The 14,146-nt window shown below is 39.0% G+C and overlaps 1 protein-coding gene across 3 annotated transcripts in view; it reads right to left on the bottom strand.

The window, feature by feature from the left end:
* Positions 1-14,146, bottom strand: part of SBNO1 (strawberry notch homolog 1) — a 62,073-nt gene that overhangs the window by 37,710 nt on the left and 10,217 nt on the right. Inside the window, exons 4-7 of one of the 3 annotated variants that reach the window (XM_035706408.2) lie at positions 12,415-12,727; positions 6,702-6,802; positions 3,186-3,279; positions 1,027-1,187 (exon numbers count right to left, since the gene is read on the bottom strand). In XM_035706408.2, coding sequence (XP_035562301.1) covers positions 1,027-1,187; positions 3,186-3,279; positions 6,702-6,802; positions 12,415-12,727 — 669 coding nt within the window. Of the gene's footprint in view, positions 1-1,026; positions 1,188-3,185; positions 3,283-6,701; positions 6,803-12,414; positions 12,728-14,146 lie in introns of all 3 variants that reach the window. The other 2 variants (XM_035706407.2, XM_025473697.3) reach the window with 2 other exon arrangements.

Here is a 14,146-nt window from a genome sequence, read left to right as displayed (position 1 = left end):
ACTTATCTTTTTTTTCAAGTAAGCTCTACATTTAACGTAGGGTAACTCACAACCTCAAAATCAAGAGTCACGTGCTCTAGTGACTGAGCCAGACAGGAGCAGCAGAACATACATATTTTTAATTTTTTTAAAAGATTTTATTTGAAAGAGAGCAAAGCAAGCAAGAAAGAACATGAGCAGAGGAGAGGGGTACATGGAGAGGAAGATAAAGAACCTCACTGAGCAGCAAGCCCCATGCAGGGTTTGATCCTAGGATCCTGGAATCATGATTTGAGCTGAAGGTAGCCACTCTACCAACTGAGCCACCCAGGAGCCCCTTAATTTTTTTTTTTTTTTTTAAAGAGGAAAGGCACATGCACAAGAGCTCAGTGTGGGGAGAGGGAGAGGAAAGAGAAAATCTGAAGCAGGCTCTATACCCAGCATAGAGCCCAATCCAAGGTTTGATCTGAAGACCCTGAGATCCTGACATGAGTGGAAATCAAGAGTCTAACGCTTAACCAACTGAGCCATTCAGGCACCCCATCTTTTTAATATACATTCCCACTGAATTCCAAAAAGGTTATAACATTTGTCATTTATTCTTTTTTTTTTTTTTTTTTACATTTGTCATTTCCAGTAGAAATGCACCTCTTGTGTCCATCTTACCCTTTTAATTTTTTAACACAGGAGGAGCATCTGGGTGGCTCAGTTGGACATCCAACTCAGATCATGATCTCGGGGTAATGGAATTGGGCCCCCACGTTGGGCTCCACACTAAGTACAGAGTCTATTTATCCCTCTCCTTCTGCTTCTCCCCCTGCTCACATGCACTCTCTAAAAAAAACTTAAAAATAAACCAAAAAACAAAAACCCAAACTCCCAAAAAACAAAAAATAAAAGTAAAAAAAATAACACGTGAAACTTCTATAAAAGTCACATTCACAAGTTTTTCATGCAAGGAAAACTTACCTTTGTATGAATGCAATTATATTATAGGGACTAGGATTAAAAGAGAAGTATTGTATGTAGTTACAAAATATTGCTTACCTGGGCTGCATAAGTAATTGCCTCAAGCTGTAATGCTGATAACCAGCCATTATCAATGGTTTCTTCAGAAATGGATGTTTTGTACCAAACATCAGGAGGAGTAACACTGGACAAAGAACTAGTTTCCACTACAGCATCTGGATGACGTAGGCCAATTTTTACTAAATGAAAATTTTAAAATACTTCATTTTAATTTTTCTAGGTAATAATGCACCCAGTTTTATTCTATAATATTGCCATATTTTTTCTATCATAGAAAAAATAGAAGTAAATAAGTAACTATACACTCCAGGATTCTACAAAGGCACTGATAAGGTGGCAAATTACTATTTAAATTTGACTAAAGGAAAAAAAATTTGACTAAAAGGATCTATTTATCAAATATTTATGGTTTAAATAGAGATCTGCTGATTAAAAAAAGATCTAGAAAAATATCAACTTAGTATGACCAGGTTCTCCAGCAGCAACAGAACATAATCCTAGATGTGGAAATTTATTGAATGAATCATTCACTTGAATCAATAAGAGAGGTTTGGAATATAATTTTATTTTGAAAGTTATTTTAATGGAAATCTTGGCTATAAAATTAAATAGCAACTAATTCCCCCAAATGCATTATATGAATAGTTTTATTTTTGTGAATAGTTTTAAATAAAGGTCAGCATAATTTTTCTATAAACAGACAATATTTTCAGCTTTGCTGAGCATCTGCTGTATTATTAAACACTGCCAATGTAGCAGTGTAAAAGCAGTCTTAGCCAATAAACAAACTCATGAAAATGATTATGTTCTAATAAAACTTTATGTAAACACACAAGGTTCCAAATTTAGTTTACTGACCTTGGTTTAAAGAAGGGCCATTGATAAGCTTTCAATCTTTTTATGAGAACTATTATGGGGTAAACTATTTTACTAAAAGGGTAAGATCTACCCTTTTCAGATACCATGACCTAAAGTTTAAAGTTCACTTTCAAAAATTTATGTAGGGGCACCTGGGTGGCTCAGTGGTTGAGCGTCTATCTTTGGCTCAGGTCATGATCCCAGGGTCCTGGGATTGAGTTCCACATCAGGCCCCCGCAGGGAGCTTGCTTCTTCCTCTGCCTATGTTTCTGCCTTTCTCTGTGTCTCTCATGAATAAATAAATAAAATTTAAAAAATAAAAAATTATGTATGTATTTTTAAGTAGGCTCTACACCCAACATGGGTCCTGAACTTACAACCCTGAGATCATAAGACCCCAAGATTAAGACTCACATACTCTACACCAATTAAGCCAGCCAGCCACTTCCTAAAGTTCATTTCAAATGACCAGAATATTATGGGATCCTCAGGTCAATACATAGTTAGTAAACAGCAATTTTTAGTTTAAGTGGTAATATTAGCAGCTTTTTATAGAAACTCAAAGTACATAAAAGATTCTAGCCATACTTTTTCATTTTATCACCCCCATACAGTGAAAAAGTCAACATTTTTATTATCAAAGCTAAAAACTATTAATTTTCAATTTGACATAATGGCCTCTAAAAAAAAAAGGACAGTTATGGAAAAAAGAGTAGAAGCATTAATATACACTACTGAAATAAATAGCACATTTTTAAGATTCCATGTTTTTATGCTTTGTATAAAGTATATAAAGCTAAGATACATATTTATATCTCTGCAATTTACTATGATTTTATAATCACTGCTGATATGAGTGAGCAAAATTAACTTGAAACAAAATAAACCCTAAGCTTTTCTAGTTTTAAAGAACTTCAACCCAAAACACTTCTAAGTTTGTGTAGGTAAAATAATCCATAGTAAAGTTTTCATGTAGGTATTTTAAAACATAGTATAATTTAAAACATATTACAAAGCTCTTGTCAAATTCTGAGGTATCCAATATTAACAGATTTTTTTTTTAAAGATTTTATTTATTTATTCATGAGAGACACACACAGAGAGAAGCAGAGACACAGAAAGAGGGAGAAGCAGGCTCCATGCAGGGAGCCCGACGTGGGACCTGATCCCAGTCTCCAGGATGAGAAGGTGGGCTGAAGGTGGAGCTAAACCGCTGAGCCACCTGGGCTGCCCCTATTAACAGATTCTAATAGATAATAACTTAAGTTTAAGAAGAACCCAGAAGTCTTTCACTATTTTGACAGTTCTGAAAGACATACATTTTATTGGCATATACTCTGCGTAAGTTTCTGCATGACCCATTTCTTCTTCATCTTCTTCCTCTGGTTCATCTTCCTCTTTCACAACAGGGACCTTCTGTAACACAAAGGGAGCGTAATCAGAGTCTGAAGGCCTAGCCAACACACACACAAATTCTTCCGCAGGAACACTAACAGTCTTCAATCTTGGAAACATGACATACATCTATATTCCCTAAAATCTGGGTCACATTTTGTGTCTTCCATGCTTCTCCAATGAGTACAGCTAATCCATGACCTACTCTCATCCCTAACATACCACTGGGTCACCACCGGGCTCCACTATCCTTCCAGCTACCATAATCTCAAACTACTTTCCCCTTCAATATTGCCTACCACCCTCCCTGATGCCCAGAACTGAAACCTTAGTCCTCAGTCTTCATTTCAATTCCAGGAATAGAAAGACTAAAAGAATTGAGAGGAAAGCTGGATGAGCCCCAGGAGCTTATCCTACAATGTCAATGGCAGAAACTCTGTTGAAGTCACACATCCCACCCCCATTTCACTGCACCTTCATTTCAGCTGTCTTCTTTCCACTGGACACTGAAACTAAACCCCCAGAAAAATCTGGATTTAAAAGTTCTTCTGAAGGAGACAGAATGTGTTTCAGACATCTATTTCTTCAAATGCAACAATAATCATATGTAAGAGCAATAGCACTTACTCTCCAAACTCTGGCACACCCAAAGATGCAATGGGGAGCTATTAGTAACTATACCAGGAAAACAGGAACGAAGCCAGACACTTGAGTGAATGGTTACTAGTCACATGTTTCTTTGTTTCTTTACAGACTCTTAGAAGGGTGAAATAGGGAGGAGTAGGGGAATAGAAAGACCCAGTACAAGCCTCTTTTCACAAGTAAAACCATCAACAAAGCTTTATTAATGTGCTTGTTCAAGAAAAACTGGAGAAAGCTGTGAAACCCAGTATATCTAGAAAAGGAGAAGAAAAAGAGAAACCAGTCAGGACCTACAAGCAATGCCAAGGACAACAAAGCCTTGAAAGGTAAGGTTAGGATTTTCAATTGCTTTTATTTAGTTTGTAGTACAATGGCACATAGATGCTCAATAAAAGTGGGAAGGAGAGGGAAGATGGTAGATAAACATCCAATCAACATTAATCTAGGATATCCTCAAAGAAAAAATCCAGAACAGCTCTGAATGCTCTTAGAAACTGTGCCCAAATGAAACTGATTTCAGAAGCTGTAAAACAAAGTTGGGTTGGCCAAAGAAACGGATGTAAATCCCCACTCGGCTGTTATTCATGTGGCCTTAGGCAATCACTTAAATTCTGAGTCCTCCCCATCCCCACCTTCACCTCTTTCCCCACCTATCAAATAAGAATGCATACTAAATGACCAGCCTCCTTCCTTCTCTATCTGATCTTCCCATACCTGAATTTAAAAAAAAAAAAAAAAAAAATTACCAAGAGTGTAATTGGAAGATAAGCTGATGACACTGTCTGGTAACAAAACCCAGGGAGACAAGTAAATTTCTAAGCTATTAAAATGGCAATGGAGGGTTACCAAGTTTAGGGTCAAGAAGATAATTATGAGGGGAAACAGGGAAAAATTGTGGTACCTGGGGAATGCCTGCCCAACACACAAAACAAGTGTTCACTACTCAACTGGAGGCATGTTTTACTAGGTGGGGAATGAGGACCCAGGGTTGTCAAGTACTCCTATTTTTCAGGAGAACCTGGAAATCAGATTTTTATTTAGTAGCAACAAACACAAAATTTTTCAATATATCATAGAAGCCAAACAAAACACATCTGGCTTTGGTGTAGCCAACCAGTTTGTAATCTGTTAGAAGTTTCTTTTCTTTTTAAAATAAGATTTATGCCCAACTCAAGGGGTCCCAAATTCAAGACTTCAAGATTAACAGTCACACGCTCCATCGACTGAGCCAGCCAGATGTCCATTAGAAGTTTCTTTAACTGCAAGGACAACATAGAACTTTTGGCGTATTATGGGCAAACATGGGTTAGACTGGGAACCTGAGCACTACGTACATTTCTTAAAGAAAAACACAATCTGGGCAGCCCCAGTGGCGCAGCGGTTTAGCGCCGCCTGCAGCCCGGGGCATGGTCCTGGAGACCCGGGATCGAGTCCCACGTCAGGCTCTCTGTGTGGTGCCTGCTTCTCCCTCTGCCTGTGTCTCTGCCTCTCTCTCTCTCTCTCTGTCTCTATGAATAAATAAAATAAAATCTTTAAAAAAAAAAAAGAAAAAAAGAATCTTACTTTCTAAAAATCAACTTTCATGTAAGTTACTGATACACAACCATTAAGTAAAACTGGGTGCTGCCAGCATTCATTCTCCTGGTCTCTATTCTATTTCTTTGCTATTCTATATTCCATCCCCAAGTCTACCAATCCTTTGGTATTATTATATGCAGTCACCTCATATTTTCCTTTTTATCCCTTTCCCCTTACCTTTTCCCAATTCTCTTTGCAATCTCCCAAGTTTAGTCTCTTAATATACCTCCCTTCTGGATTACTTAACCAACCTTTCACCCTCTCTTCCCCATCCGACTCATCCTGAATCACTAACAGATAGATCTTCCCACTGACGCTGCACCAAGCTTCACAAAATGAAGTCTTCCCAGGCTATTTAAGTCCAAGGAGATCTCTTCCTCCAAATCCATAACCCTGAATTTTAAGTATCTCCATGTATCATGTATCCTTTGCTGTACCCGATGTTACTACTTAAACCACTGTGCTTGTCAAATTGTGTGACTATGGAAGGGGGAGCCATGTAGTATATACCACTTGTACAAACAGTGTACATGCAGTTTTACACAGCAGTTATGAAACAAATGTACTGTTAACCCAAGGTATTTCTAAAATAGAAGAAAAAAATTACTTATAACTAGAACAATGTATGATCTGACAGCTCTTAACTACCTGTATAATTAAGTTCAATCCCAAAATGGACATAGTTATCAAATACTTTTGGTTAACTCCATTGTCTTTGTCTCTCATTAGATGGGATTCACAATAAAATGATGTCAGTACCGCATGTAATACTAAATATGCAAGCTATAATCACTTTTTTAATGTTTATGTTAGATATTTAATGCTTACTCATTAGTTCATGCCGTTTAATAGCCCCCCTTCACCCCAAAAAAAGTTTTTTGTTGTTTTTTTAAAGATTTTATTGATTTAACAGAGAGAGAGAGAGAGAGAGAGAGAGAGACAAAGAGCACAAGCTTGTGAGTGTGTGTGCAAGCAAACACCCAAGAGAGCACAAGAAGGGGGCAGGGGTAGAGGGAGAGCAGATTTCCCACTGAGCAGGGAGCCTGACTCAGGACTCTCGATCCCAGGATACTGGGATCATGAATGAAACCAAAGGCATATGCTTCACTGGCTGAGCCACGCAGGCACCCCCCCAAAGAAAGTTTTCTGAGGGTTGTTTTAGAGCACTTTTAGCCAAGCGTACTTCCACACCAAACACAGATGTAGCTTTTGAAACTCACCATGGTTGGAGAAAAACTCCTCATTTTCATGTCGTTTATCCATATTCTTGCTACTTCTTTATTAGAAGACTCTTTCTTTACTGTACCATTGCTTACATCAGCTGAGGGGGAGAGTTATTAGATTTTAGAACAAAATCAGTATTTTTTTGGTAAAAATTTTTGCTAAATTTTTTTAATTGAGGTTTTTAAAAAAATCTTATTTTGTTTTTAAAGATTTTATTTATTTATTCTTGACAGACACACAGAGAGAGGCAGAGACATAAGCAGAGGGAGAAGTAGGTTCCCTGTCAGAAGCCTGATGCGGGACTTGATCCCAGGACCCTAGGATCATAACCTGAGCCAAAGGCAGATGCTCTGGGAAGCCTGGGTGGCTCAGCGGTTTAGCACCACCTTCAGCCAAGGGTATGATCCTGAAGACCTGGGATCGAGTTCCACATTGGGTTCCCTGCATGGAGCCTGCTTCTCCCTCTGCCTGTGTCTCTGCCTCTCTCTCTGCCTCTCTCATGAATAAATAAATAAAATCTTTAACAAAACAAAACAAAACAAAACAAAAAACCCAAAGGCAGAGATGCTCACAACTGAGCCACCCAGGTCCCCCTTAAAAAAAAAAAAATTTAAATCTAAAAATTCAATAAAGCTTACTCACTTCACAAACCAAAAATATAAATCTGCTTATCACTAACATAAATTAAACATAAGAATGAAAACATTCAAAGCTGTATGTTATCATGGAGGTAAGAATTAACCTTAGAAAACAACTAACTTAAACAGAGTTGTGTGTACAGGAAACTTGAGAACTAGTTATCAGAAGGACACCTTAACCAGAAGTGTTTCATAGTTTATTTCAATACAAATACCAACAGCCAGCATTATTTTGGGACCTTCCACTTGGTTCATCAAAAACAAAGAAAACACAGAACATGTTATTACCAAAACAGAATCAATCTCACCTGAGTTGGTGATCTTTACTTTCAAGGCAAAATAATTTTTCTTGGAAGGAAAAACTATCAGGGAACTCTATTTTCCACCTCCTCACAGAATAAAGATCCAAACAATCAATCTTTTCTTCTTCTATACCAGTGGTTTACAAACTTTTTAGATACAGCAAGAGATTCCCTTAATCTGAATATCAGGCCAAGTAGAACTGCTTGACTGAATTGTCTAGAGCTCCTGTAACCAGTCTGCTTCCCTGAAGCACTCACTTCAGGGACTGGGATTCCGGAGATCAGTGTGAAAATCACACCAAGACGACTAATTAACATCTTTATCTATTCTACCAAAACACAGGGAGTGTTTGGGAGACCTCCCACTTGGGACTCCAAAACGACAATTAAAGTGTTAACAAAATAAGGAGGCTGGAACAGAGATAACAAATTTAAGTGTTCCGTTTAACTGTGGGAGAGCCAGTGAACAGTTTGCAGAGTTACAGAACTGGACCTCATGTGAGAGCTGCGAACGCAAATAGCCAAAAGGCTCAAGGCTCCAGAAGGGTCAACACCCTTAGATAAGTGAGAAAAGAGCTTGCAAAACCTTGCTCTTTGCAGTTTTATACATTATGTTCTTCCCTTTCAATAAAAAGATGACCCTTTGCTACAACACAGAAGTATGCTTATCTTCAGCATTCACTTACATGTTTCTTTCTTAGCCCTGGTCTAGTCTGACAGTTTCTCAGTCTTCCACACAATGACGGCCTTGATTTGTAGTCTTTTTAAAATTACTCTACTGGATATGGGAGATGTTACTGTACTAAGCATTACTTGACCAGCTCTAAACTTATCCTGTTTTGTTTTGCTTTCTAAACTTACCTCACAATAGCAAAGTCGTTTCCTTTAAATTATGAGAACATGTGCTGATTTGAGGAGTGGAATGCTCAGAAAGCCACTCACATAAAAACAGTAGGATTTCTCCTCAAACTCAAAGACTAATGAAAGCTGCTTCCACTAACTGCTGATCATCCAAGTCTCCCAGGAGTCATTATAGGTGGGCCCTGCCACCCCAGCCAGGTCAGGTCCATGGGTTCTGCTCTCCAGGGTGGAGCAGAGTAAAAATCAGTCTTAAGGCGGTTAAAATGACCTCTCAATGGGCATCTAGCTGCCAGACTGCAGTTAGTTCAGGACAGTGATCTTGAGAGTAAACTATAGCCATAAGGACACAATGGTACAGACTCAAACAAAAGATTATCTGGTATTTTTTTAATTACATCTGTCACTGAAGACATAGTTCTACGTCATCCTATAAACACTCCTTGACTACTGCTTTAGAAAAAAGCCCCGGCCCTCTACTTCACAAACATAAGCACAATTTCCAAGCAGTCCATTCTGCCACAAGATTATATAATGATATATATCAGGTATTAAAACTTAACTCCCGATATTAGAAATATAAAGCAGCTATTTGGAAAGAGGAACTATTTGTTTAATACCTATCAGCTCATTCCAAAACCCTAATAAAATGCTATTTGTGTACTTGTATAAATTCTCAGGAACCTCCATTCTATTCCCTTGATCCAAACATATCCACCCAAATAAATTTACTTAGAAAAAAAAAGGCACCCATCCCTACACTGAAACTATAAAATAGTCAGCTCAGAATATAACTGAGATCAGTTACAGTTTCCAACAGTGCCCACCATGGTACTGTTACATAACAGGCACTCAAATACACTTCAGCTGAATGTAGAAGGGCAGATTAGCCCTATTAAAGAGTTTACGTTTTTCAGTTTCCAGAACTGTACTACTAAAATTTGATGTAGCCAATTAAAAAACACCTAATAATTTCATTTTAACCTTAAAAATTACCTTACTAAATATGAAGCTTCCTCTGAACACTGCACTTAAAACTGTAACCTCTTCCTGCCCCATATCTCTTTCTGTTTCTCTCCATAGCGCTTATCCCTGTAGGACACACCATATAACTTTTTTATTATCTGTCTCTCTCCACTAGAATGCAAGCTCCAAGACTGCAAAGATCTCAACAGTTTTCTTCCCAGCCATAGCCTCAAAATCCCAGAAGCACATAGTCAGTACTCAAATATTTTTTGAATAAATGAGCAATAACAAACACTCCAAAGAAAAACTAACAATAAAATCTGTATTCTTTTTTTTTTTAAAGATTTTATTTATTTATTTATTTATTCATGAGCAACACAGAGAGAGAGAGAGAGAGAGAGAGAGAGCGCACGCGCGACAGAGAGGCAGAGACACAGGCAGAGGGAGAAGCAGGCTTCACGCAGGGAGCCCAACGCAGGACTTGATCCCAGGTCTCCAGGATCAAGCCCTGGACTGAAGGTGGGGCTAAACCACTGAGCCACCGGGCTGGCCCTAAAATCTGTATTTTTTATCCATGAATAAGCTCTTTAAAAAATGTAATTAAACTACTGTTGAACTTTTTCCTTTAAACCTTATCCTTAAAGGATGAGCTCATGGTAACACTTTAACAACCCTGAATATACTAAAATCCACTCAACCGTATGGTTTAAAAGGGTGAATTTTATGGTATATCCTATACATCTCAATAAAGTTTTTTTTTTTTTAAATAAAGTTGTTTTTAAAGAAAGGATTATATGTGGGACCCCTGGGTAGTTCAGCAGTTGAGGGTCTGACTTTGGTTCAGGGCGTGATCCCAGAGTCCCGGGATCGAGTCCCACACTGGGCTTCCTGCATGGAGCCTGCTTCTCCCTCTGCCTGTGCCTCTGCCTCCGTCTCTCATGAATAAATAAAATCTTTAAAAAAAAACTGTATGAGTGCTTGTTCTAAAATAAAAACCACAGCGAGGGGCACCTGGGTGGCTCAGTTGGTTAAGCATCTGACTTTGGCTTAGGTCGTGTTCTTGGAGTCCTGGGATCGAGCCCCAGTCAGGCCCCATACTCAGTGGAGAGTGTGATTTTTTTCCTCTTCTCCTCCTCCCGCTCATGCTCCCTCTCAAATACGTAAATAAAAACACTTTTTTAAAAAGGTGAATTATTTTATAATGAAAATGTATTTTAATTTTTTTTAAAGATTTTATTTATTTAGAGAGAGAGAGAGAGAGAGAGAGGCAGAGACACAGGCAGAGGGAGAAGCAGGCTCCATGCAGAGAGCCCGATGTGGGACTTGATCCAGGGTCTCCAGGATCACGCCCTGGGCTGCAGGCGGCGCTAAACCGCTGCGCCACCGGGGCTTATCCTTATTTTTTTTTTTTAAAGATTTTATTTATTTATTCATGACAGACACAGAAAGGGGCAGAGACATAGGCAGTGGGAGAAGCAGGCTCCTGCAGGGAATCCAATGTGGTATTCCATCCCAGGATTCTGGGATCACGATCTTAACCAAAGGCAGATGCTCAACCACTGAGCCCCACCCAGGTGCCCCTGTATTGTAATTTTTTTAAAAGATTTTTTATTTACTTATTAGAGACAGAGAGAGAAAGAGAAACAGGCAGAGGGAGAAGCAGGCTCCAGGCAGGAAGCCCGACGCGGGTCTCAATCCCCGGTCTCCAGGATCATGCCCTGGGTGAAGGCGGCGCTAAACCACTAAGCTAAACCAGTAAGCCACCGGGGCTGCCCTGTAATTTTTTAAAAAAGGATTTTCTTGGGCAGCCCTGGTGGCTCAGCAGCGGTTTAGCGCCGCCTTCAGCCTAGGTCGTGATCCTGGAGACCTGGGATCAAGTCCCATGTCGAAATCCTTGCGTGGAGCTTGCTTCTCCTTCTGCCTCTTTCTCTGTGTCTCTCATGAATAAATAAAATTAAAAAAAAAAAAAGAAAAAACATTTTTCTTTATTTGAGAGAGAAGGGCAGGGGGAAGGGCAGAGGGGAAGGGCAGAGGGAGAGGGAGAAGGACAAGCAGACTTTGCATGGAGCACAGAGGCCCCACAAAGGTCCTCAATTTCAGGACCCTGAGATCACGACCTGAGCCAAAATCAAGAGTCAGACACTCAACCAACTGAGCCACCCAAGCACCTCAAAAATGTATGTATTTTAAAAGAGAATTTATATGACTACCCAAAAGCAATTAAGTCACTGACAGGCAAAATAATAAACTGTAAAAGTCAGAGTTAAAGCAGTAAAACAGCCCGGGGGGCTCAGCAGTTTAGTGCCGCCTTCAGCCCAGGGTGTGATCCTGGAGACCCAGGATTGAGTCCCGTGTCGGGCTCCCTGCATGGAGCCTGCTTCTCCCTCTGCCTGTGTCTCCGCCTCTCTCTCTCTGTCTCTCATGAATAAATAAAATCTAAATAAATAAATAAATAAATAAATAAAAATAAAGCATTGATATCGGTTTAAAGCCAGTTACTTCATGCATGGTCCAAGGACCACCAGTAATCACCACCACCTCTGAGAAGCTGGTTAGAAATGCAAAATCTTGGGCCCTACTGTAGACCTACTAAATCTGATTCTGTTTTTGAACAAGATCTCCAGGTGACTCATAAGCACATAAAGTTTGAGAAGTACTGATTTAAAGGACTGAGAAAATATTAACCAGTTACTCCCAATGTATAAAACTGAGATCTCATGGTGTTAAGTAATGTAGCTACCTGGTAATTCCACACTTCATTTCAAGATAAACGTTAGGGCTTCTAAATTTCTCCTTCCCTTGAATTGTATAAATGCTATAATTGTACAGAGTCATACATATATGTCATTCATAGCCAGTTCTTTTAAGACCCAAGCAAACCCTTAAAAACACACCAACACATCTTACCAAAGGGAGTCAGCTGACAAGACTGAAAACGGACTTACTAGCTGCTGTTGCAACTGGCTGAGCAATATTAGCTGGTGGCTTCAGTTTCATGAGTTCATTCAGACTATTATTTTTTAGTAGGTCCTTCAGCTGAACCTGGTCTTTTGAGGGTGCAGAGGTCATGGCATTTCGTACTGCTGGTGCTGAGACTGAAGGGCGTGTGTTTGCAGTAGTCTGGATAAACTTTGTTAAAGTGATGGTCTGCCGATTTGTTGTTACAGGTGGTGTTTTAGTCATTACAATTGTAGATCCCAAGGTCGGAAGCTGATTTATTTGATTCAGCACAAATGTTGTAGTAGATGGAGGCTGCTGCTATAAAAGAAAACCATAACATATCAGACCACTGAGAAGTACTGGATTCTCTAATGTGGCCTAGATCCACAAATAAAGGAGGCCATTTAAACCTCAAAAATGGACTTTAATTCTTACCTAAACATTAGCACTGTATTTTTAATTAAATATGCCTAATTATAAACTACTAAGTTAAAACTACCACTTTGACAGGAAAAAAAAGATATAGTAGTAGTATGACATTTTCTGTAACTGCTGGGGTTGCAAGCATAAAATGGGACTATCCTAAGCAAGCGGTGATGTGTAGTAATGCTGTATTAATATAAGGACTAGAAACAGAAAGAGTTTCTAATCCCAGCACTGCCCCAACTAGGTTGAAAACCTTAGGCAAATCACTTCACCCCCAGGGGCCCAGGCTCTCTGAGGTCCATTTTCCATTGCTAGCATTTTATGACTCTTGTCCAATGTTTTGTTTGCTACCATACAAACTATACCAATGTTTAGAACTTAAATATAAAACCACCAGAGTTTTAAATACCTATGTTGCATGAATGATCCAGCCAATCCACCAATGTCACATACTGCTGATAATACAGGTACTACCTTTGAGCCTAAGACAAAGCTACATAGCATTTTCTTTTTAATAGCTTGGGGCGGGGGCGGCATTAGGAGTTGGACAAAAATGCAGGGAAAAGGGGTCAAAGATGAGGAGGATGACAATGTGGTCTGTGACTATAATGGACTGAAGTACAATCAAGGTATTTTTAAATTTTAGTCTATGTCTACTTCCTTTCCTCCTCAAAGTATTTTTCCGTGACTCATGTAACAAAAATTTATGGATTACCACTTATCACTTTATTTTTTAAAGCAGGCAGCTTTGGGGTACCTGACTGGCTCAATCTTTTTTTTTTTTTTTAAGATTTTATTTATTTATTCATGAGACACACACAGAGAGAGGCAGAGACATAGGCAGAGAGAAGCAGGCTCCATGCAGGAAGCCTGATGCGGGACTCGGTCCCGGGTCCTGGGCTGAAGGCAGGCACTAAACCACTGAGCCACCCAGGCGTCCCTGGCTCAATCTTAGAGCATGCAACTCCTAATTTAGGATTGTGAGTTCAAGCCCCATGTTGGGTATGTAGTCTACTTTAAAATAAAAGCCTTTTTTTTTTTTTTTAAAGAAAAGAAAGATTTATCTATTTATCTATCTATCTATTTATTTATTTATTTAAATAATCTCAACACTCAATGTAGGGCTCGAACTCAAAACCCTGAAATCAGGAGTCACACGTTCCACCAACTGAGCCCAGCCAGGTACCACTTACAACTTTTAAATAAAACTCACAATGATTTATCATGTTATAAAATTTTTAACTAGGTTGTCCAATAATTTTATATCACTAGGCTTAAGTTAATAATTGCTATATTAAAAGTAAAACCAGA

Source organism: Canis lupus, chromosome 26 (assembly GCF_003254725.2).
Source record: "Canis lupus dingo isolate Sandy chromosome 26, ASM325472v2, whole genome shotgun sequence".
Taxonomy (NCBI): Eukaryota; Metazoa; Chordata; class Mammalia; order Carnivora; family Canidae; genus Canis; species Canis lupus.
This window is presented reverse-complemented; position numbering and strand designations above follow the sequence as displayed.